At 43.1% G+C, this 26,011-nt stretch overlaps 1 protein-coding gene across 2 annotated transcripts in view; it reads left to right on the forward strand.

Moving 5' to 3' along the window:
- LOC122805478 (5'-3' exonuclease PLD3-like) overlaps positions 1–26,011 on the forward strand; it is a 697,284-nt gene that overhangs the window by 341,317 nt on the left and 329,956 nt on the right. For both annotated transcript variants that reach the window (XM_044075664.1, XM_044075665.1), the window contains exon 2: positions 2,308–2,541. In XM_044075664.1, coding sequence (XP_043931599.1) covers positions 2,308–2,541 — 234 coding nt within the window. The remainder of the gene's footprint in view (positions 1–2,307; positions 2,542–26,011) is intronic.

Below are 26,011 nucleotides of genomic sequence, written 5' to 3' on the forward strand. Positions count from 1 at the left end.
TAAGAACACATACTATTGTCAGGGTGTTAAGTTTTCAAGAATTTTATTATTAGTGTTGCAATAATGCCACAAATTTGTTAAGATACTAGTAGTATATATGTTTATTTGCTCATCCTTGCATAACTCTGTTTTAACATTCCAATAGCATTTCTGGGAGAATATGGTGTGTTTACCAGGTGTAAATACCTTTGTTGGTAATTCAGAGATGTAATTTGGGCAAAAGAATGGGATACCAAGAAGTGCATGTTGTTGGTACTATAGCTATTTATGAAGTTAATGTTTCTTTGGTTGTATTACTACTACTGTGTGCCAAAATGGCAAGTTTTATTCAATAATTGGATAAGAGGTAATATCTACTCTTTATGTGGTCCTGACCTGAAGGTTATTTGACCGGCTAACAGAAGCAATGATACAGGCTTGTGTTGCCACTGGAGATTCTGATAAATGTTCAGGGTCTAGTGCTGTATGTGATCATGTGACTCAACTGTTTGAGCGGATTGGGCCTGACTTTGGGGGGGGTCATTTGATTTTTTTTTTTCTTTAAGTTTGGTTTAAATCATGCCATAGGGCAATAGTAAACCTAAACACAATATGACAAATGATAACTATATCAAGTATTAAAATCAAAAATTCCTTTAAGTAAATAACAGGAAGCCTTATGCCAGGAATGTTGTCCTATCCATCCAAAACCCCTTTTCCCATTTTTACATGTGAGGCTGGGGTGTCACTTCGGCAGTGGCAGTCATCTAGAGCCAAGCTTCACACCGCCACCCAGTGGTGTGAACCTTGGCTCTAGATTATCAAAATGTCGGAAAATGTAAAAAATAAATAAATAAAGTGTTTTTACTGGTGTAAATATTCTGTTTTCCTCTTTCAATATAATTCGTAATTATTCAAACAAATGATTTAATACAACCCATTTCAGAAATGCCGATCTGTTCAGGGATAATCTTATATGGTGTTGCTTCGCACCATTAAGTTTGTGCAGAGAATAGCAGCAGCTGTTCATTAGGTAAGATTCAGTATAAATTGAGTAATGCCTATCCAACAAGGCACACTACTGAAACGAGTTAACACTGAGTCAGTGGTCTACCTTTGATAACATAACATTTTATGCCTTTGAAATTAATCAGCTTATGTAAGTATGCATCAACAACCATGTAAGAATATATGCGTGTTTGCATAAACTTTTGTATCTTTAAAGTGTGTGTGTCAAATCACTTTATGTAGTCTTGGGCTGTAGATGAAATGGATCTGCTAGGGTCATTCCACTACCCTGGTCATCAAACATCAGTAAACTTGCAAAAGATCATTTTAAATCCCAGGAGAAATAAAAGCAGTCTCCCAGATGCTATGGGGGACTGCCTAACATCCAAAGTGATGCAGAATGAGTTCTCACAGCAAAGATGGAGGAAAAGTTTAAAATGATATAAGACTAGTTGTCTGGTAATCAAACAAATGCTGTGAGTTCACTTAACTAATCTAATCAGTACAAAATCAGTTCAACAGCCTAGCTTACTCTCTGCTTGAATTGCCATTGTCATTTATACATTTACTGGGCAAAAGCAATTTTAGCTTAGTGATTAATTAGTAAAGCTAAATCCAGAAGAATGAACATGCAGCTTGTTGCGGTTTAAGCAGTATACTGTTGCTTTCCACTTTCCCAGATTTTTGTCAGGTGACCAAATGTAAGATCTGTAGAAATCATAGACTGCTGTGCTTCTAAAGCAATAACCTAATAAACTTAGCTTGTGATCATATTGGATTACTATTAAAACAATGGTTATAAAAATATATAAACAACATAAAGTCAGTTTCTCCTTTTCTGCTTTCGTTACTCATGCAGGATGCATAAAGTCTTAACTAAGCCCAGGAAACTTGGTTTCTAATAGTGTCAGGTATCTGTGGTGCTGGCAGGGATGGATGGGTTTGCCCACCCAGGAGAGAGGACATTCATCAAAAGATGCTCCATAAGGAGAGGTGTGGTCCACAGAGGGAAATAGTCCTCGGACATTGTCAACAAATGCAGGGGTAGGCCACACTAATCTCCCTCAACAGCAGAAGCAATTGCCGGAACCACCCCCGGAATACTCTTAAGATCCATACCAGCTCCAGCTTACTCTGAGAAGTCCATGGGAGGGAGGACAGGGAGAAGGTAGACCTGACAAGATGTAGGCACTGGGATGGCAGGAATGAATGAAGTAGCAAGGGGGGGGAAAAATAAATAAAAGATGTTCTTTCAAAGCTGATCAATATCCTCAAGCCTCAAAACAAAAAGTATGTGTATTTTTTATTTCTTTTATTTAGCAGCCAAGAGGAGATGCTCTGGCAACAAGCACTCCAATCAAAATTGAGCCAAGGGAAAGCATACACATCTACTCCCCAGTACAAAGGGAAGAGGAGATCTCATTTTTACGACAAGGAATCCCCAGCAAATCAGAGTCTACCATTTCAGAGAAGACAGCCATAAAGCGTATATTATCCAATCCGGAGCCAAGGATTGTTCAGACTACTACAGAAGAGTTGCTAAAGACAGCAAGGGTAAACGTTTTACTGTTCTAATTTTAAACCATGAGTGCAATGACGAAGGAAATATCTTCATGCAGCTTGTTCTATTGCCATATGAAGTCCTTAAAAGTTTTAATAAAATAATGTTTTTTTAAGCTTTCTTTTAAATGTTTATTTGTGAGATGAAGTGTTATTAAAAACTGCACACCAAAGTACAAAACTCAGTATAATTTATGCTTAATGGTAAAGAAATGCTACTTTGCTAATATGACATTAACTCCCTCACGACTTGTAGACTGACATTTTCTGTAAGAAAAACACCCTGCATCCCTGCTGTTGCTATCAGAGAAGGACTGCACTTGTTTGAAAATGTAAGTCTCCAGCACAAATGGGGTTCATTAGCCAGTTCTGTGGCATGGACGTTTTTACCTCAGAAATGCCAGTGGCAAGTCAGACTACAAAAGTGAATCTGGGTGCTGGAGGAACAACATGGGAAGATAGGACTACATGCATATGACTTGTACTCTCCAGAAGTAAACAGCTATGCGCATTATCCCTAGCAGTGGTTGGGTTAGTGTGCAGGCAGACACAGACTGTGTATTTAAATCAGTGCCAGTGGATATCTAGGTGTAAAAGTGATGCATGACTCCGATCAGTTCAGCATCACAGTTTGTCTAGCACCAGCTCAGGAAAATTATTCAGAGCCAGAAATCACCAACCACATATATCTATTTTTCTCCAAAAGCAATCATCATAACATTGTTGAAAAAGACTTTTAGAAAGTAAATGATCAGCTCAAAGACCAGATGCTACTGCAGCACAATTTTAGGAATATCATAGCAGGAAGGAAGAGAAAAAGTATATCCCGAACTAATTACCTTTGGGCAGGTATCAGATAAATGTATGGCAAGAGGAAAATATACCCAGCATATTTCAGATGTCTCATAATGTACAATATCCTGTAATGCCTTTTACGTTATCAATGTGTCAACCAATCCATTCCTCTTTCCTTTGAAATCTTTCCTAAATATGTTGCCATCCAGACCATTTTCCCAGGCCTTTGTATTTCCCTTTCTGAATATGGATATGGTATTCTGTACTTCCATTAACTTGTACTACTGCTAATTTTAAAGAATCGTGTATAATTAGGTGAAAATTACATCATCAAAACTTGCTCTTAACCATTCTACTCAAATATCATTCGGCCAAATACCTTTCAATTGTTTCATTTACAGCATACACACATTTCTAATCACTTTCTTAATGCTTGTGTATGCTGTTTATTTCTCACCCTAGCATTATGTGCCAGCCCCTTACCCGCTCATCCATTTTAAAACATTTATCGACAGACTCCTCCTTGAATACAAATACTTTCATTCATTTCTAGTTTTATGTATGCAAGGTCAAAATCTAAGTTTAGTCACATACACCACTTTAAATTATTCTTCTATATGTTAAATATACAAAGATGTTTCCCCTTCTAATGGATGTTTATTAGTTATTCTTTAATGAGTAAAATTCATGAAAATTTCAAGATCTTTACCCACCCCTCACTTCAAACTATGTAAAGAATTTTTAATTTTCTTTATATTATAGGTCAGATTCCAAAAGAGTTGCTGTCAGTGTAAGCATTCCCCGATTCCGAAATGCCTGCTCTCAGTGTAAATGACTTTGTGTAAGGCCCTAAGTATAAACAGGTTTACACCGGGAGCCAGATTCCAAAAGACCTGCTCTCAGTATAAGTGGTCACTTACACTGAGAGTAAGTCTTTTGGAAATGGACCCTATATTACCACAATCCACAAGTTATGTTCCTTTGTTTTCCAAAAACTCAGATAATGCATCTGCACTTTATTCTGGGGGACGGTGCTACAGAAACATATAGAATTCAAAATTTCATCCAGAGTTTTAGCTTGCATCCTAAAGCAACTTCATATTAGTTACTGTTTCCCCAGACTTCAAATTCCTGAAAGATGTACATTCATACCTCTTACAATGTTTTTCATTTTAAAGTAATTTTTTTAGGTCTATATTACAAGATCGAAACTTTAGTTAATCAAATCACTAAAGAACGATCTTGTAATATTGAAACCTAAAAATTTCGAATGGCCAATTTAACCCAGGGAAACACTACCCTTGGCCATTATGTGGATTATGCCCTTTCTCCAATATGGAGCAATCTCAGAGTTGGTATATTTAGTTAGGGGAGTGTGGGGGGCACAGCCTCCCACATCGGGTGTGGGAGGCGAAGCCCCACACTTGATTTGGGATTTAAAGTTTTTTTTCATGCGGCCAAGGGAAGTGTTTCCCTGGGTTAAATTGTCTGTTTGAGATTTTTAGGTTTTGATATTACAAGATCGAGCTTTAGTTAGTCGATTAACTAGAGTTTCAGTCTTGTTATATAGACCCTTTTTTATGATGTTTTAAGGTGACTATCTGTCATTCTTCCATGATCCAGCAATACCATACATTTATACAAATGCTTTGTATTTTTATAGTACATAGTACAACCATTTTGTGTTTTTGTAGTACACAGCAGTACTGTCATCACTCCCAGGAGTTCTTTTCAAACAGAATAATCTCCTTAAAAAACGTAGTTTTTAGATATATACCATGGCTTTTTTAAAGTAATGCTTGGTTTATCCGTGGTTAGCATGGTTTGGTCACTTTCGCTGTTGTGAACAAACTAAGCATTATTCTCATCCCCAGTCATGGTCTACTGCTATTATACTATATAGCTATATTACTTTTGTTCAACACTGCGTGGTTGCAATTTAAATATTGCATGTGTGTTTGTATGTTCAAGTTTGCTGTCCAACAAAAATAGTTCTCCAGATTTTTACTTCTGTTTTATGTACATCATATTGTTACATTTACATTTTATTTCTATTCCATTTTTTGCATCTCTTAATTTTATGGATTTTCCTTGCTGCCCATGTATGTGAAACTGCAATTATTTGTATTTGTAGACTATGTTATTTGTGCTTACCTGTTTAATATTGGGCTTGCTTCTTTACATTGCTGCTAGTCTTTGTATTTGTTGAGAATGCTTTTACTTTTATAATTGTTTCCTGCGGTCCAGAAACCACTGTAGTTTGTATCCATTGACTGCACAGAGAGCACTTACAGATCAGATCATAGGTGCTGTCTCTGTCTTTCAGTTGCTTTATATTTCAGTTACTGTTTTTATAGCACTGTAAGACTGTGCAGGATTTTATATTAGTGCTTTCTATGTTGTCTGTGGATCAAGTGTTTCATTCCTCAGAGGTTTGTTATGAAATATGGTGGGGAGATGGGTAGGAAGTTGAGGAAGAATGAAAATGGACAACACAGATGGAACGTTATGGTAAGTACATAACTTCTTTATCTGATATTGTCAATTTTCATTCATTCTTCAACTAATGGGACACAGTCCCCCAGCTACCTAAATTTCTGGTTGGACACTATGGAAGGATATTCCTAAGTACGGCTGTGCCAAAGGCTGCTGTTCCCCTCAAGACCAAATCTAGTTTGTAATGAGTTATAAAGGTATGAGGATTTGACCAAGTTGCAGCTACACATATATCGTCCATAGATGCTCTAGACTGGAATACAGCAGAAGTTGCCATAATTTTGGTTCAATGAGCATTTAATGGTTTTGGTAAGGGTATATTCAATGTTTTAGAGATAAAAGAGATGCAATTTGTCAGCCATCTGCCTAGAGTTACTTTTGCAACAGATTTGCCCAATTTATTATGTGCAAAGGAAACAAATAGCCAATCCATCTTTCTAATCGTTTTTTGTTCTGTCTAGGTAGAAACATAATTGTCTATCAACATCCAATAAGTGCAGCATATCATGGAACTTATAAACAAAGACACTGGCAATCTTCAAACACTGGACCCCACCCGGTTTGGGTTTGTGAAGGGCTGATCTTGTCTCCTGAACCTGATTGACTTCTTTGAATCAATTTCCAGAGCTGCGGACAAGGGTAAGGCAGTCCACACAGCCTATCTGGACCTCACCAAGGCCTTCAACACCATCCCCCACTCTGGAATCATAGATAAACTTACTAAGCTGGGCATAAATCCCTACATCACTCGATGGGTTGCCAACTGGCTTAATGACAAAACCCAGACTGTAAAAGTAGCTGACTCCAAATCCAGCTCCAGACAAGTGACAAGTGAAGTATCCCAGGGTTCAGTCCTGGGACCGCTTTTGTTTGGCATCTACTTCTCTGAAGTACATGCCAACACTAAGGGACTCTGGGTAACAAAGTTTGCAGATGACTGCAAACTGGGAGCCATTATTGAATCCCCAAATGATGTGGATATTCTACAAAAGGACCTTACAGAAACAGATGCTTGGTGGCAGAGCCATGTGCTCAAGCTTAATGCCAAGAAATGTATAGTTATCTCCTTTGGGAAAAAACATGTACCCATGAATTACCACATAGGTGGCAGTACACTAAACACCGAAAGTGTGATGAGAGACTTAGGGACACAGGTGGACAGTGGTCTCACCTTCTATAACCACATCACCACAACAGTCAGGAAATCCTTCTCTGTGGCACACATCATCATTAAGGGTTTTCATCCGGAAAAAAGGAGGTCATTGTCCCACTGTACTCATCCCTCATTAGACCCATTATATAGTACAATGCCCCATTTGGTATGTACCTCACAAGACATCTGCAACAGCTGGAAAGGCAGCAGAAATACCTCACTGAAAGAATCACAGGCCTAAAGCAGATGCCTTATGCTGACCATCTAAAAAAACTCCAGCTATACTCTGTCAAACCCTGAGATGTTGGACATGATCCACTTAAAGAAATCCCACTCTCTCAGAGCCACACACTCCATGGATCTAAACCTTGTCATCGCAATGAACAAAACATGCTGGAGGGATAGGTTCCTGACACAGAGACTCCCCATACTCTGGAATAGACTGCCCATACATGTCGAGCAGAGCACCTCCTTGGCCCTCCTCAAAAGGAGCCTTGACAATTGGATGGGAGATAGGAAATTCACCTCAGGAATCACGTCAGTCGCCCTGCTGGACAGGGGTCCAGGGAAGTAAATATTGTGGGAAGAAATATCCAGGGAATTGTTATGGCTAGGCTTGTATAGGCCCTAGGGCCGATTGCCAAGTACCAACCTATGAACCGATATATTCCCCTTTATTTGTATATTGTGGGAAAAATACTGGCAAGTTAATGGATTTGGAATACCTTCTCTTGCTTATACTGTTTTTTTAACTGTTTGCTGCATTATATAGTATCTGCACTTAAAATTTTACCTGGTCGAAAATTAATCGAAAATCTGTTGTTTGTTTGTTTAATTTAACTATTGAGGCTGCCCACTAAAGTGTGCTAGCCTGTGTAACTGATTTATTGCTGCCTTCTGTATTTCTGGGTGTTTTCTATCTAAAAACAAAAAAATAATCCTTGTTTTCCCACCTCTCCTCGACTAGTTTAGACCAGTTTACAGGCTTTGCTGTATTCTGGGCTGTGGTGTAGTTCCTGTGTTGTCCATTACCCTACTTGGATAAGAAGGAAGTTTCTTTGCTCACCAGTGGGTGTGGGGAGCCTTGAGCAGCCTATCTGTCCCTGAAGGAGTGACTTCAGCACAAGAGCTGTAGTAATGGGGTTGTTTTGGACCATTTCTAGCTCTTTTGAAGTTCCCTGTTTAAAATCCGCCTCGGAGCGTTTTTTTTTCTGGCTATACTACTCAGAGACAGCTCCACGTGGTCCTGCAGAATGGTCCTAGCTACAGAGAACTGAGAAAAAGCGACTACTTTCCAGATTTAAGTATTTTTTTCTGTTTTTTACTTGGAATACCTTCTCTTGCTTATTTTAAACAAGCTTATACTGTTTTTTTAACTGTTTGCTGCATTATATAGTATCTGCACTTAAAATTTACCTGGTCAAAAATTAATCGAAAATCTGTTGTTTGTTTGTTTAATTTAACTATTGAGGCTGCCCACTAAAGTGTGCTAGCCTGTGTAACTGATTTATTGCTGCCTTCTGTATTTCTGGGTGTTTTCTATCTAAAAACAAAAAAAAAACAAAAAAATAATACTCGTCTTCCCGCCTCCCCTCGACTAGTTTAGACCAGTTTACAGGCTTTGCTGTATTCTGGGCTGTGGTGTAGTTCCTGTGTTGTCCATTACCTTACTTGAATAAGAAGGAAGTTTCTTTGCTCACCAGTGGGAGTGGGGAGCCTTGAGCAGCCTATCTGTCCCTGAAGGAGTGACCTCAGCACAAGAGCTGTAGTAATTGGTTGTTTTGGACCATTTCTAGCTCTTTTGAAGTTCCCTGTTTAAAATCTGCATTTGCGCGGCTTTGCAGGGTTAAACTTTTTCTGGCTCCGCCAAGTCTGCTCTTCAAATTTTCCCTTAGATAGCTCTACTCTTAGAATAACCAGTCTACTCGTTATATTATAAGCATAGCACTTGTTCTCAAAGCTTCTCTTCTAAGCAAGCACTCTCAAACTCAAGTAGCACTACATCCACCTACCACCCCAACCACTTCCCTTAAAGGCACAGCACTCTCTTGTAATATTCTAGCATGTCGAGTGGTAGATTGCTAGCATCTTCTCCTGTTCAGCTGGTTAATCTGGGAATCTTGAGACAATGCTATAATTGTCTCATGTACACAGACAGCCCTCTCCTCCTCCCAACAAACACAAATACATATGAGAGATGCAACTATATAGCCAAACTGGAGGCTGAACTCTCTCAACTCAGGACTGGCAAGACCAGACAGGTGGAGAAGGTAACCACACACACAACAAACCCAGTCACACATAGACCTACACCAACTGCAAATCAAGCACATAATAACACAAAAACATACTCGGAGGCTCTATTAAAAAAGTTACCAAAACAACAGAGGCTCCCAAAGCAGACACTCAAAAATCCACCACCTCAAAACATAACACATGCAACACATACTTCAATAAATCGGTGTGTCAATAAATCACAGCCCTTAAGGCAAAACACTATGCCTGATACACTAGTGATAGGTGCCTCTATAGTCAGACACACTGATGTCCCACTTACCAGGCTGAGCAAGGAGAGGGTAATGGTAAGCTGCCTATCGGGGGCTAGGATCCACCATATAACACACGCACTCAGGTCACTCAAAAGCACGTACAAATATGACTCTGTCATTGTCCATGCCGGCGTGAATGACCTGAGACATACCTCCTTGGACTACATGAAAAGAGACATAGAGGAGCTCTCTGATTATGTAGCCCAGGCTGGTATGACCTTGACCCTGAGCAGCATCCTGCCCTCACCAAGAATGATGCCACAATAGAAAGACAAGATGATCAGCTTTAATAATTGGCTCAATTACTTGTGTCATTCTAGGGGGATCCAATGTCTGTCTGCCTGGGATGACATGCTGGACAAGCCACGCTGCTTCGCAAGGGACGGCTTGCACCTGTCACCACTGGGCTTCCGGATATTGGCTAAGGCTCTTGCCACCCCCATAGTGCCTTTTTTAGGCAAGGCTCAAAAGACCAACCCACCTCCTTAGAAAACAAAAATGGAAAAAAATTAAGGGTAATGCTGCTCAATGACAGAAGTCTAAATCTCAAGATTCAGGCTCTCGAAGCACTCCTCAGTATGGAGAACATCGATGTCTGCGCTGTAACCGAGACCTGGTTCAAGGCTTCTGAGAGCACCCCAGCGCTACCAGGCTTTACCTCATATCATGCTTTTCGGCCCCAAAACCCGGGCCGAACCACAAAGGGAAGGGGAGTGTCCATATTCATCAAGGATAACCACACCTCCAGGTTAGTGGCAACTCATGAAGCATCGGAGACCATCCAGGTGCAGCTAACCATAGGCAAAACTGCTATACAACTGGTTGCATGTTACAGACCACCCTCCCAATCTCAGGAACCCCACTCAGATTTCCTGAAGACATTGGAAGATATGAATGCCTCACCAAATACCATCATATTGGAAGACTTCAACTACCCTAACATAGACTGGGTGCACTATTCTAGCCCTAACACCTTAGCCCAAAGGTTCCTGGAATTCATAAACTCAAATGCAATGGAACAGCTAGTCACCTCTCCCACAAGGGGGGATAACATACTAGACCTGATCATCACAAACATGGGGACAAAATGCTCCACACCGGAAGTATTCCCCTCACTGTTGAGATCTGACCACAAACTAATCACCCTGGATATACATTTACCACCTCCACCCCCAGCACAAAAGACTACAGTGAGAAACTTCTCAAAAGCCGACTTTACACTTCTCAAGACTGAGATGGTATCATTTAAGCCCACAGGGCCAATGGAAACCACATCCCACAATGCTGAATCCTACACAAATGCTTTCTACGGACATCTCCAAGAATGCATGGATCGTGCAATCCCAAATAAAACCAAGACCCTCTCCACCAAAGGAAATCGTCCTGCCGGTGGACCCCAGCCATAAACAAATTGTATAACAAAAGAAGGAAGCTACTGCAAGACAGAGCAAAATCCCATAAACGGAAGGCATCTCTGATCAGCACTAGTAGAAAGCTACATTCTCTCATAAAAACATCCAAGGCCAACTTTGAGAGAAAAATTGCCAAGGACACTAAAGATAACCACAAGGCATTCTTCAGTTATGTTAGAAATCTGGGTGGAAACCCTCAGATATGCTCAGAGTTAGTACACAACGACAAAAAATTTACCGAACCCACAGATATTGCCAACATTCTGGCAGACAGGTTCAGTGCAAATTTCTCCCCTCCCTCACCTCCAAAAGAAGAAATACTCATCCCAGCTGAATGTAACCTCCCTGTCATCTCTGATGTCCAGGTAAGAACTGCCCTCAGCAAAGCAAAAAACACAGCATCTATGGGACCAGATGGTACCCCCGGCTGAATGATACATGAACTCCAAGAGGAGCTAAACCCGCATATAAAAATGTTATTTAACCTTAGCCTTACTACAGGATATGTACCTGAACACTGGCGTACAGCAACAGTGGTCCCACTCCACAAGGGAGGCTCCACTACAGACCCTGGGAACTACTGCCCCATAAGCTTGACCAGCCTGGTTTGCAAAGCTATGGAAAGAATTATTATGGAACTCATAAACAACGACATTGGGGACCTACAGACACTTGATCCCACCCAGTTCGGCTTTGTAAAGGGCAGATCCTCCCTTTTGAACCTGGTTGACTTTTTCGAAACAGTCACTAGAGCCATTGATGAGGGCAAGGCAGTCCATACAGCCTACCTGGACTTGGCTAAAGCCACGACACAATACCCCACTCGGGGATCATAGATAAGCTAAACAGCTTAAATGTAAATCCATATGTCACAAGATGGGTTGCAAACTGGCTAAAGAACAGAACCCATAAAATCAAGATTGCGGGAGCCATGTCAAACTCAAAGCCAGTCACAAGTGGTGTCCCACAGGGCTCTGTCCTGGGACCTCTCTTGTTCGGCATTTACTTCTCAGATGTGAAAGCAAACATGGGAGGGTTGTGGCTGACAAAGTTTGCAGATCACTGCAAACTAGGCGCCATAGTCGATACACCAGCTGACACATACAGCCTACAGAAAGGCCTCACTGAAACGGACAACTGGTGCCGGAATCATGGCCTTAAACTGAATGCCAAGAAATGTATAGTCATCCCCGTTGGGAAAAACAAAAGTACCCACAAATTATCACAAAGACAGTAACCCACTGAGTACCAAAAAAGTAATCAGAGACCTGGGGACCCAAGTTGATAGTGACCTCTCATTTGACACCCACATTGCCAAAGTGGTTAGAAAGACTTTCTACCTTGCCCACCTTATCATGAAGGGGTTCACATCCAGATCAAAGGAGGTCATCGTGCCCCTGTACTCCTCCCTTATCAGGCCCATGATTGAGTACAATGCCCCATTTGGTATGTACCTCACCTGGCACTTACAACAGCTGGAGAGACCCCAGAAGTACCTCACCAAGAGGATCAAGGGTCTCCAACATATGTCATATGCTGCCAGGCTAAAGAAACTCCAGCTCTATTCAGTAGCATACCGCCTGCTCAGAGGTGATCTGTCTGACTCAGAGGTGAGAGGCCTGACGTACAAGGCCATGTCCAACCAGGAATTGATGGACATGCTCCACCTCAAAAAATCCAAATCCATAAGAACCACGAGAGCCAAAGATTTAAACCTCAGTACAAACATGAATAGAACATGCTGGAGGGACAGATTCATAACTCAGAGGCTTCCCATACTCTGGAACAAAATCCCAGTCCATGTTAGGCAGAGCCCCTCACTGACTCTCTTCAAGAGAAATCTTGACGAGTGGATGGGAGATCGTAGGTTTACCCCGGGGGTCACCCCTGTGTCGCTACTTGACAGAGGCACAGTAAACTAATTTTAATAAGTAAGGGGGTCTTCAATGTGTCACTTCTAGACAAAGGCACAGTATTCTAAATTTATTCTATACACCTTAGTACCACTACATGGGGTGGCAAAAGCCACATCTCTAGGCCTAGGCTTGCAAATGCCCCAGGGCAGATAGCCTAGTACTAAACTATGAAACTATGAATCTTAGGAAGGAAGTATTAGTACATAACATGATCTTATCCTTATGAAAAATCAAATATGGGGCCTTAGACGATAATGCTTGAAGTTCTGAAATTCTTCTAGCAGATGTAATTGCTACTAAAAAGACAGTTTTCCAGGTCAACAATTTAAGATCACATTTATCTGCAGGTTCAAAGGGAAAGTATATTAAGGCTTGCAGTACCAAATTTAAATTTCATGGTGGCATGGCGTCTTTATATGGGGGTCTTAGCAGAACAGTAACTTTCAAAAATGCTTTGCACAGTTTCGAAGAAGCCTGGGAAAAATTCTGAAATTCCATATGAAAGTTAGAGATTGCTGTGAGCTGAACTTTAATAGTTAATGAACTAGCACCTTCATTAAACAAACTCACTATAAATTCTAGAACAGAATGAAATGGAGCTGAGAAGGGGGGGGTCTGTCTGATTCTGTTCTATCTAATAAACAAACAGTCTCCATTTACTTCTGTAGAGTTTCCTAGTAGAAGGTTTATGTGAAGATAAAAGTATGGAACAAACAGGAAGAAAGCATTGGTTGCCAGGCTATTAAAGGAATTGGATATAGCAATGGCCTCCGCTAGCATTCTCATGTTGAATCTAAAGGGAATAAAATGAGAAGTTATGTACCTACCATAACGTTCCATGTTAGTTGTCTTCTCTCGCCTTCTTTCTTGCTTGATGGGTTCGGAGCCGATCCTCGGCTCCGACTCGACACTTGCTAAGCTCAAGAGTCACTTTTACCAGCTCGAGGCAGCCCCATATCCCATGATGCAAGGCGGTAAGTACCCAGATCTCGTTTGATGACAATAGGCAATAGCACCTAGCATAATAACTTCCAAAAGGAAGAAAGAAGGAGAGAAAAAACCCTGAAGGATGGCAGAAGGACCAGCACTGTATGGTCTTCAGAAGCATACTTCCTTGTAGAAAGAAAGGTCTGTCCAGGCCTGGGGGAAAGAGGGAGGGTCGCAAGAAAGAAGGCGAGAGAAGACAACTAACATGGAACGTTATGGTAGGTACATAACTTCTCAATGTTGAGTTGTCAATCTCGCCTTCATTCTTGCTTGATGGGACCGCGTCCCTAGCACCTCTATCCTGGGTGGCTCAATGGAACAGACTCTTGAGAACTGTAGAGCCAAAACTGGCTCTGTCCCTGGAGGCCAAATCCAATTTGTAATGGGAAACAAATGTATGAGGAGTGGCCCAAGTGGCTGCTGCACAAATAGTGTCTAATGGAAGTCTAGCTTGAAAGGCTGTGGAAGTGGCTAAGCTTCTGGTTGAATGCGCTTTAGGTTTCGAGCACAGCTGTTTTCCCCTGAGCTGATAAATTTCAGAGATGACAGAAGAAAGCCATTTAGACAAGGTCACTTTTGAGACAGGAAGGCCTTTCTTGTTATCAGCATAAGAAACAAGGAGTTGATCAGATTTCCTGAATTGTTTTGTTCTGTCCAAATAATATCTGAGTTGGCGGTGGACATCAAGATAATGTAATTTTTGTTCCGATCTGTTTGAATAGTTTGGGAAAAATACAGGAAGATCAATAGCCTGATTCAAATTAGTCTTTGAGCGACCTTAGGCAAAAAGGTCGGATTAGTTCTCAATGATACTCTGTCTTTGTGGAAGACTAAATAGGGGGGGCGAACAGATAAAGCATGAAGTTCAGACACCCTCCTAGCCGATGTAATAGCAACCAGGAATAAAGTTTTCCATGAAAGAAATTTCAGGGAACATGAAACAGCTGGCTCGAAGGGAGGAAGAATCAAGGATGTCAGCACTAGATTCAGGTCCCATTGAGGAGGAGGATTCCTGATTGGAGGTTTCAGGAGAAAAATTCCTTTCAAGAAGGCTCTACAAAGCCTGTGGGGCATAATGTTGTGATCTGCGAACCCGACATGAAAGTTCGAGATAGCGGCCAACTGAACTTTGACCGTGGAAGAAGAGGAGCCCGCGTGAAAAATTTCCGCTAAGAAATCCAAAACTGCTTGTACTGGAGCAGTGAAGGGATCAATATTCTTGGCTTTTGCCCAATAAGAAAAACGTTTCCATTTGCTAGTATAAATCCTCCTAGTAGAGGATTTTAAGGAAGCTACTATGATGTCTCTAACAGGATTAGAGATCATAGGAAGCCTGGCTAAGGAAGGAAGTGGAGCAACCATGCTGTGAGGTTGAGAGAAGGAATAGACCGGTGCAGCTGACCCGATTGGTGAATCAGAAGATCTGGCGCTGGGTCCAGATGCCACGGCTGCACCAAAAGGTGACGATGGAGGAATGGGAACCAAATTTGTCGAGGCCAATAAGGGGCAATGAGAATCATTTTGGCTGTCAAAACGGTGGCTTTCTGGATTACTTGTGGGATAAGAGGAAAGGGAGGAAAGGCATAAAGAAGTCTCTGGGGCCAATCCTTGGTCAGAGCGTCTCTGGGGGGATGGCCTGGCAGTAGGAAGAGAGAGAAGAAATCTGGGCATTTGCTGTTTTGGGGAGTAGCAAAAAGATCGCATTCTAGGAAAATCTCCTCCACTATAGATTGTTTGAGAGACCACTCGTGAGGCATGAGAATAGCTCTGCTCAATCTGTCTGCTAAAATGTTGGTTTTCCCAGGGATATGCGTTGCTACCAGAAACCGATGAGAGGAGATCGCCCATTGCCAAAGTCTGAGAGCTTCTCGACACAAGGGGTAGGCCTTGGTTCCGCCCTGTTTGTTGATATACCATACTACAGACATGTTGTCTGTGTGGACTGCAATTGTCCCAAAGGGAAGAAAGTCGTTGAGGGCTTGCAACGTCAAAAGCACTGCTCTCATCTCTAGGACATTTATGTGCAGGTGGTATTCGAACGGTTGCCACGTCCCATGAACCATCCTGCCCTGATAATGCCCCCCCCACCCGATCAGGGAGGCATCCGTAGTGACAGTGGCTACCAGGGCTGGGGGTACAAAGGGTCTGCCTTGGTGAATCTGGGGAGAAGTAATCCACCAAGAAAGATGATTCTTGCAAATCTGTGTCACCAGTATTTGGTGACGCATCGGAAGTTGTTGGTAAGACCACTGAGTGAACAACATCCACTGAAGAAGGCGCATGTAGAAGCGAGCCAGGGGAAGAAGGGTAATGGCCGCAGCCATGAGGCCCAACACTTTTAGAACCATTCTGGCTTGTACTTTCTTGCTGGCTAGAATGATTCTCACATGACCTTGTATATCTAAGATTCTTTGGTCTGTGAGGGTAGCTGACATCCGAACAGTGTTTAAGTTTGCGCCTATGAAAGTAATAGACTGGCAGGGCAATAAGGAGGATTTTCCGTAGTTGATCGAGATGCCCAATTGAGTGCAAAGATTTATTGTGTAGTCCCTGGCTTGAAGAAGCTGATGCCTGGTGGTGGCTGAAAGGAGCCAGTCGTCGAGATACGGAAACACCTGGAATCCTTGACGTCTCAGGTGAGCTGTGACCACTGCCATACATTTGGTGAACACTCTGGGGGCTGTAGTGAGACCAAAGGGCAGGGCTCTGAATTGGAAAAGACTGGACCCCAGCCGAAAGCGGAGAAACCTTCTGGAGCGTCTGTGAATTTTTATGTGATAGTACGCATCCTGAAGATCTATTGAGCACATCCAGTTGTCTTTCTGTAAGAAGGGCAGAATTGACTGAAGTGTGACCATTCGGAATCTTGTCTTTCTCACAGACTTGTTGAGTCTGCTGAGATCCAATATTGGTCTCCAGTCTCCCGTCTTTTGGGGACCAAAAGAACCTTGAGTAGATTCCGGGCTCTGAATGATCTGTTGTAACTGGCTGAATGGCTCTTTTTTGCAGAAGTTTTAAAACTTCTAACTCTGCAATTTCCCTTAGACCGGGTGGTACATCTGGAAGAGAATTTGAGTAAGAGAAGGGAGTTTCCTCGAAAGGAATTTTGTAACCCTCGGATATGATCGACTGTACCCATCTGTCTTGAGTTAGGGAAAGCCAGGCTTCTGGGTACAGCGATAGTCTTCCCCCGACTGCCTCCAAGGATGGACAGTCGGGCAACATCTCAGGGATGCTGAAAGGGCTTGTCAGAGAGAGACTCTCTGCTTCCCTGGTTTTGTGGACCCCCTAGAGCGGCGTCTGTTATTGTTACCCCCTCTGCCTCTAGGGGTAAACTGACCACGTGAATCCGGCGTGACTCCTTGGGATTTGCGGAACCACATTTTGCCACCCTTCTGTCCTTTAGGGTAAGGTCTAGAAGGGGTGGAAAAACGGACCCCTACAGCAGAAAGAGTCTTGCCGTCCTGCTCACACCTGGTCAATGTTTCCTTCACTTGAGGGCCAAACAAAGCTGACCCATCAAAGGGAGAGTTTGTGAAGGACGCCTTAAAGGGATCTGCAAAATTACAGAGCCGCATCCAGTCTTGGCGTCTAAGAGCCACACCTGTACCTGCGGCCCTACTCGCTCCATCTGCTGCATATGATATCAGACGCATGGAGGAGTTAGCAATAGAATTAAGGGTTCCTAGCTGCAAAGCAATTTTTTCTTGAGCCCCTGCAGCTGTGGGATCCTGTACTACTTCACCTAGCTCCTTAAGGATATCCCTTTGGAGTCTGGTAAAGTGGCATAAGTAGTTCAGCGAGCGCATAGCAAAGGTCGCTGAAGAGAACATCCGCTTACCATACCTATCCATGGTCCTAGAGTCCTTATTAGGAGGATGGACAGGTACGGAAGGATCTGCAAGTTCCTTCTTAGTGGCAGCCGCCACCACCATGGCATCAGCAGGGACACCTTTCGTGAGGAATTGCTTGTCCAAAGGGGCAGTAATAAATTTAGAAGGCCTCCTAGGAACTGGCTCTACAGAGTCAGGAGCAACCCAAGCCTTTCGAGCAATAACCTGCATAAGGGGGTCGAAAGGCGGAGACACCCAGGAGGTGGAGGGCCGAGATCCAAACGCCTCCAGGTATACCGACTCATCCTCGGAGGGATTATTGGAGGGCCAGTTTCCCCTCTGTTTAAGGAGTTCTAGGATGTCTGAAAAGGAGACATCCTCAGAGGGGGATCTTGGGGATCCCTCCGACTCATCTAAGTCGGTATCTGAAGTGATAGACTCGGGGGAGTCTACGTGTTTCCCCTTACAGGTCCTCTTGCGCGGAGGATCCCCTGACCGATCAGGAGAATCCTCGGAAGAGGGGGTTCTTCCCAGTGGGGAAACCTGAGGCGGAGGATCTCTGGGTCCGGGAGCAAGAGAGATGGCAGAGATATCGACAGGCACCGTAGAGGGAGGAGCTAAGGGAACAGACTGCTGGCTGAGTCCAGTGGCCAGCACACTCTTCATCACCTCAAAGGCTCCCCTCCCAGGGAGGTCCGAGAGAACCCATTCCGAAGAACTAGGAACTCCAGGGCCCACCGAAAGGGAAGGCTCCGAGGCAGATGTCGGAGCCGAGCTCACCAAGGCCGAGGCTCCAAGGGGAAGAGTGGGGTCGGACAAGGGTCCGATGCCACTCACCCCCTCGGAGAGACCAGGGAAGCCCGACCACCGAATCCCTCTAAGGAAGGTCTCGAAGAGGAGATAAGAGTAGAGGCTGAGGGAGCAGAAGGGGGTGGGTATCTGTCCCTCAGCCGTAGCAGACACTATTCCCGAAGACTCCAGCTCCAAACTCTGGGGTAGAGTCGAAGGAGGAACTGCAATGGGGTGTGGACTAATAGTCGTCTGTTGAGACGGACTATGTAGCATCTGGGCCAGTGCCTGTGATTTTAATAATCTACTGACCACCCTCTCTAAATCATGGTCAGAAAGCCTGAATGACCTGGATGATCGGCTCTGATGGCTCCGTTCTGAGAGGAGAGGAGATGCCGGAGCCGAGAGTATCGGTTCCAAGGAAGGGACCTGGACCTCTTCCTCGAAGGAACCATCGGAGCCGACGAAACCATGGGTGTTGTCGGAGCCGACAACTTTTCGGCACCGACAGAAGGTCTCGATGCATCGGCTCCGGCCGGAGCCGATACAGACATAAAAGTAAGGGTGTCGGAGCCGGTCGGCGCCGACACCGAAGCCTGGGCCACATGGTGGTCAGAACAGATCGGAGCCGACACCGAAGCCTGGGCCACATGGTGGTCGGAACCGATCGGAGCCGACACCGATGTGGCCGAACCAGTATCAGCACCGATAGCCATCGGTGCCGAGGATTTGTGTAAACCAGGATCGGCTCCAGCCGGAGCCGATCTAGACTCTGAAAGAGTCGGAGCCGAGGCCGCAGGCTTAGACACAGAAGCCTGGGCCTTGGAAGACTTGGGAGTCTTGCTCGGAGCCGACTTAGCCGGAGAGCCCTCCGGTTTAAGTAGGCCCTTCAAAATCAATTTGTTTCTCCTTTCCTGCAGGACTCTCTGGCTGAAGGAATGACAAATCGCACAGGAGTCCTGCAGGTGGAGAGGTCCCAGGCAGTATAAGCAAGAAGTGTGACCGTCTGTCAGAGACATCTTCTGACAACACGAGTCACACTTCTTAAAGCCTGAGACCCTTTCCTTGGACATAGTTGCAGAAAAAAACACAGACACAACACAGCCCAAGAAACACTTATCCCAAAATTAAAGAAATCACTCACCTCTCACATACACACACACACACACACACACACACACCCTAACAAGGGGGGGGGATGGGAGGGGAGAAGGCCTGACTAAAAAAATTAAGGAGTAAGGGAAATTCTAGTCAGAAAAGGGACTAAATCTAAACTAAAACTGTTAAATATAAGATTGAAGTGAAAAAAGGGGCAAAAACAGTAATATATAAATCACTTACCAGGAGCTGGTAAAAGGAGGACCTCATCAGCGAAGCGGCAAATGAGATCTGGGTACTTACCGCATTGCATCATGGGATATGGGGCTGCCTCGAGCTGGTAAAAGTGACTCTCGAGCTTAGCAAGTGCCGAGTCGGAGCCGAGGATCGGCTCCGAACCCATCAAGCAAGAATGAAGGCGAGATTGACAACTTAACATTTATTACTGCTGACATTGATCCCAGGGCTTGTAGAATCAATTGGGCTGAAATTCTGACACTACAAATTATTTTCCTGACCTGCATCCTTATTGTTTGCATTCTTGATAGAGGAAGAGAAGCTACCATAGATACTGTTGAATACTGTTCCTATGAATTCTAAAGTCTGGGTTGGTTGCAGATGAGACTTGTTGTAATTTATGGTTATTCCCAGATGCAAACAGGTCTCTAACATCTGATCCCAAGCTTCTATCAGTCAATGCCTAATCGGGGAGGCAATGAGCCAGTATGGAAACACCTGGAATCTTTGCAGTTTCAAGTGAGCTGCAATGACTGCCATGCAGTTGGTGAACACCCTGGGAGCTGTGGTGAGGCCAAAGGGCAGATCCCTGAACTGGTAATGACTGGCTCCCAGCCTGAAGCGCAAGTACCTTCTGGATTGTCTGTTCATCTTTATGTGATAGTACACATCCTGAAGATCTAGCGAGCACATCCAGTATCCTTACCCAGAAAGGACAGAATGCACTGAACCATGACCATCCGGAACTTTGCGTGTTGAACCGACCTGTTCAATACACTGAGATACAAAACTGGTCTCCAGTCCAGTTTTCTTTGGCAATAAAATACATCTTGAGTAAGTTCCTGCTTCTGTCTGGTCTGGTGTGACCTCTTGTATGACTCTTTTTCTAACAGTTTTTGTATTTCTAGTGCTGCTGCTTTCCTCTGATTGGGTGTAACATTGGGAAATTTTCTGGATAATAGAGGGGCTAGGGAAAAGGGCATTATATAACCTCTGGAAATAATAAAACTATCTTTTGTTATACTTAGCTAGGCTCTCAGGCAGAGATAAGCGACCCCCAACTGCCTCCAGAGATAGGCAATCAGGCTTCCATTCAGGAGTACTGAAAGGGTCTGTTGGAAAAAGAATCTTTGGACCCCATGTTTTGCGGGTCTTCTCTGACACAGGGGTGTTGTCTTCCATTACTGTTCTCATCTCTGCCTATGGGAGAACTAACTCCACGTGTCCTGGAAGGGACCCTGAGATTTTCTGCACCACATTTTTCAACCTCCCCTTTGATTCCTGGAAAAGTTCCTTTGAGGGGTTGAAAAATGCACACCCACTGCAGTCTTTCCATCTTTCTCACATTTGCAGAATATGTCCTTTACCGTGGGGCCAAACAAAGAAGTGCTGTCAAAGGGAACATTGGCAAACGACTTGAAGGGCTCTGCAAAATCACACAGGCTCATCCAGGCATGCAGAGGGAGTCTTTCCATCTTTCTCACACTTGTACAGTATGTCCATTACCGTGGAGCCAAACAAAGAAGTGCTGTCAAAGGGAGCATTGACAAACGATGACTTGAAGGGCTCTGCAAAATCACACAGACTCATCCAGGCATGCCTCCTGATGGAAACGCCTGAACCCACAACCTTTGAGGTGCCTTCTGCAGTGTGCAAGATAAGCCTCATGGACAAATTGGATATAGCCTGTAGGGTAGCCAACTGAGAGACTATAGAAGACTAAGCCTCAGCAGTTCCAGTTCCAAAAAGAGATTTGGATAACTCTTTAATCAGATCTCTTTGTAGCCTAGTAAAATGTGTTAAATAGTTCAGCGATCTAAGTGCAAACATTGCTGAAGCATAAACATGCTTCCCAAATCTGTCTATCCCCCTTGACTCTCTGTTAGGAGGATGGAGAGTGGAACTCTGTTCAGCGAGTTCCTTTTTTGTAGCAGCTGCCACAACCATGGCATCTACTGGCACCCCTTTACTCCAATATTCCTGGCCTACTGGTGGAGCCAGAATCCTGTCTGGTCTCTTGGGGATTGGCTTGGTCCTATCAGGTTGCTTCCACCCCCACTTGGAGATTAAATCAATACGTTCATCAGCTGGTGGAGTAACCCAGGAGGTAGACATCCCAGTACTAAATGCTTCCAGTAATACTGATTCCTCAGGAAAAGTGCCTTGAGAAGACCAGCCACCCTTTTGCTTTAGGATCTCAAGAATTTCTCTAAATGAGATGTCATCAGGTGGTGATTTTGGGGACCCCCTCCCCTTCATTAACTTATCTTTCTCTGAAAACTCGAGAGCTGAAGGTGACCATGTCTAAATGCTAAAGCAGCAAACAAGATCTGAGGGATGGTAGGGTGGTGCATTACAGGTAGGGAAGGAGCTCAAGAGTTTGTTGGTGGCCACGAGCTAGTAAAACGTCCGAGTTGGATCCAAGGATCAGAGCCGATCTCATTATTTGAGGAATGAACAACATCAGATGTTACTCTTTTTCAGATATTTTTACATCAGTACCAATGCATATGGGTCAGTGAGGCTTTATTTTCTGTTTATAGGGAGTACTGCTTACATTTTACTTTCTGTTCACTTTGATCTCTTGCATCTGGGCTTATTTCTGTAGGGAAAGCTCAATTTACAACAGTCAAACTCAATGATGTGTTCAATCAGCTTGCACATTTCTGAGTAACAGTTATCTTTTATTATACAGTAACACGTCAGTAACATTCAAAAATGTGCACGCTGATTGTTCAGCCCAACCAGTGTGCCTGTTGTAAATCAAGCATATTGTTTGTTTGTGTCTTTCGGCTTTTCCTAGTTAGGGGTCGCCACAGCGGAACTCCGGTCCGCTAATGAATGGCAGTAGATTTTTACATGCTGGCTTGCCGGGCCTAACACACAACCTTCAACGAAGGAACGCCCATTCATACCAATAAAAAAAAAGTCCAATCACCCGGTCTTTCTTCTATTAATATATGCCAAGACTTTGAAGTTTTCTTGAACTAAGAGGTCAAGAGGAATGTACTGAGGGCAGAGGAACTACAAAGAAAATCAGGTATGTTATACAAAACTAAAGAAACATACCTGATTTTCCTTGTATTTTTGCCCTCTCTCATACCTCTAAACTGTCTGAATTTCACAGTTTCTTTTTCAAAAAAAAAAAAAAAAAGAAGCAACGGAGATCTTCCCATCTCTGCTGTTTGCTTTTACGCCAACAAAGTCGTAGGATATGGAATCAATGCAGAAGAACACCACTGCACCATTATACAAAAGCATCATTTAAGAATGTGATTGTATAACAGCAATAATGAACTCCTGGGTATGATATATTGAAGATTTACCCACAAACACCTTTGTTTAATCACTCGGGCTTTGCCTTCATGATTAAGTCACACCAACCTTGGGTAAATCTTCAGTATACTACACCCAGTCATTGCTTATTGCTATATTATGATTTTATTTTATTATACTCCTAAATAAATACTCTCTCTATAGGTGGGCTGGTGACTCTAAATTGTGCCTGATGTGTGTGTCTGTCTGTGTGTTTGTTTTGGTATGGAAGAAAGGCCTGGCAATCTACTTCTGTTCTCTGTTCGGTGTCTACCTAGTGAATTCTGTGGCTGGTGACAGCTGTTCACAGGGTCAGTAAAGGACTCAGATGTGACTTGTAAGCATGAATATAACATTAGTGATATATATTCTTTCATTTTTGTGAAGGACTACAAATGTTTTCTTTCTTCCTCACACAGGTCTGCCACCCTACTTTTCCATCCATTTTTTCTTTCTGTTTTTTCCGTTGAAAATTTTTCAAAGACTTCACTCTTTATTGCAAACTTCATGTGTTTTAACATCACCTGTTGAATTACAGCCAATATTATTTGTTTCTATGTGAACGAGTATAAAGCTAAGTTGTGCATTTGCTCAGTAGTGTTTTCAGTCCTTTCCTATACGTGCTTTACTTCTGTTTGTTATGTACAATAACTAGTTTATGTCTTAAATTCCTCTAACCAAGTACCATTTTGCATAGATAATGACTACTTGCCTAATATGCTAGATTCTTATACATACTATTATTTCCCCTTATTTCTTCCAGTCCTTTCAACTACTCAGTCTACTCTCTGTCCACATTTATTTCAAATATATTTAAGCTTTTTTTCCATAACAATACTTAACACCTCTAGTATTACTGTCCTTTGTTTCTCTTACAAACTGTATTGCAATGGTGGTTCTCCCCCTGCATCTGGAATGAAACAGCTACATTTAGCATAAAAGCAAGTATGCACTCCTGTCTTATTTGCTGTGCTCACTCTGTATGCTCACTGCTGCAGAAATGTTTTTGGCTTGTCAGATATGTTGTCTGACTGGTTGATCTAGTTTCTCCAAATGCAAATTGATTTAAACATAAACAAGTATTACAATAAGCAGTATATAAAATTGCAGAATTTTGCAGTAACTTACATTTACTTAATTCTTATGTGTAACTTCATCTTACAAGATGTAAAATGGTGCTTGTTCTGTCTGTGTAACTCCACACAGTATTGATAATGGTAAACAGCAGCAGCCTTTTCCATATAAAAGGATTCAGGTTTTAGTATCTTTCAGGTTTTCCAATTGATTCAGCCATGACCTTTTGGTATAAAATTGAGATCTGGATGGGTCTAAGTAATACCATCCATATATTTGCAATGATGTTCAACAACACCTCAAGGTTGGTGGCAACGCACGATGCATCGGAGACCATCCAGGTGCAATTAACCATAGGCAAGACTGCTCTGCAATTTGTAGCATGTTACAGGCCACCGTCTCAAACTCAGGAACCTCACATGGCCTTCCTGAAAACATTGGAGGGGATAAATGTATCTCCAAACACCATCATACTAGGTGACTTCAACTACCCTAATATAGACTGGGAACACTACTCAAGCCCAAACACTCTAGCCCAAAGGTTCCTGGAGTTCATAAACTCAAATGCCATGGAACAACTAGTCACCATCCCCACAAGAGGAGAAAACATACTTGATCTCATCATCACGAACATGGGATCACAATGTTTAACACCGGAAGTATACCCTCACTGGTGAGATCAGATCATAAACTATTCTCGCTGGAGGTCCTCATCCCGCCCCCACCTGAAATAAAAAGACCACAGTGAAAAACTTCTCAAAAGCCCACTTCACACTTCTAAAAACTAGTGTGGTCTCCTTTAAGGCCCCTGAGCCAGTGGTAAACATTACTCAAACCGCTGAATCACTTACAAATGCCTTCTACCAGCACCTACAGGACTGCATGGATCAGGCAATCCCAAACAAAACTAAGACTCTTTGTACCAAAGGCAAGCGTCCAGTCTGGTGGACCCCAGCCATAAACAAGCTCTACAACAAAAGGAGGAAGCTACTACAAGATAGAGCAAAATCTTTGAAAGGTAAGACACCTTTGATCATTATAAGTAAAAAACTAAGAGCTCTCATAAAATCATCCAAGGCAAATTTTGAGAGAAAAATCGCCAAGGACTCAAAAGACAATCATAAAGCCTTCTTTAGCTATGTTAGAAACTTAGGAGGAAACTCCCAGATATGCTCAGAATTAGTTCAAAATGATGTGAAGATTACTGAACCTACACACATAGCCAACATACTGGCTGACAGGTTCAGTGCAAACACCCCCCCCCCTCGCCCCCAAAAGGAGAGATATCTATACCAGAGGATTGTAGCCCCCCAAACATCTCCAACGCCCAGGTGAGAACTGCTCTCTCCAAGGCAAAAAACACAGCATCCATGGGACCGGATGGTGTCCCCGGCTGTGTGCTCCATGAACTCAATGAGGAATTAAACCTGCAGTTAGGACAGCTGTTTAATCTTAGCCTCACCTCAGGATACGTACCCAAGGAGTGGCGCACGGCGACTGTGGTCCCACTTCACAAGGCCGGTGCCTCCACCGACCCTGGAAATTACCGTCCCATTAGCTTGACAAGCCTTATCTGCAAAGCCATGGAGAGGATCATAATGGAACTCATAAATAAAGACATAGGGAACTTGCAGACTTTGGATCCAACCCAGTTTGGCTTTGTCAAAGGCAGATCATGCCTTTTAAACTTGGTTGACTTTTTCGAGACAGTCACCAAGGCCATTGATGAGGAAAGGCAGTCCATACAGCCTACCTCGACCTGGCAAAGGCCTTGACACAATACCCCACTCAGGTATCATCGAAAAACTCA

The sequence above is a fragment of the Protopterus annectens genome, chromosome 6.part1 (genome assembly GCF_019279795.1).
Source record: "Protopterus annectens isolate FY-2018-M chromosome 6.part1, PAN1.0, whole genome shotgun sequence".
NCBI lineage: Eukaryota > Metazoa > Chordata > Ceratodontiformes > Protopteridae > Protopterus > Protopterus annectens.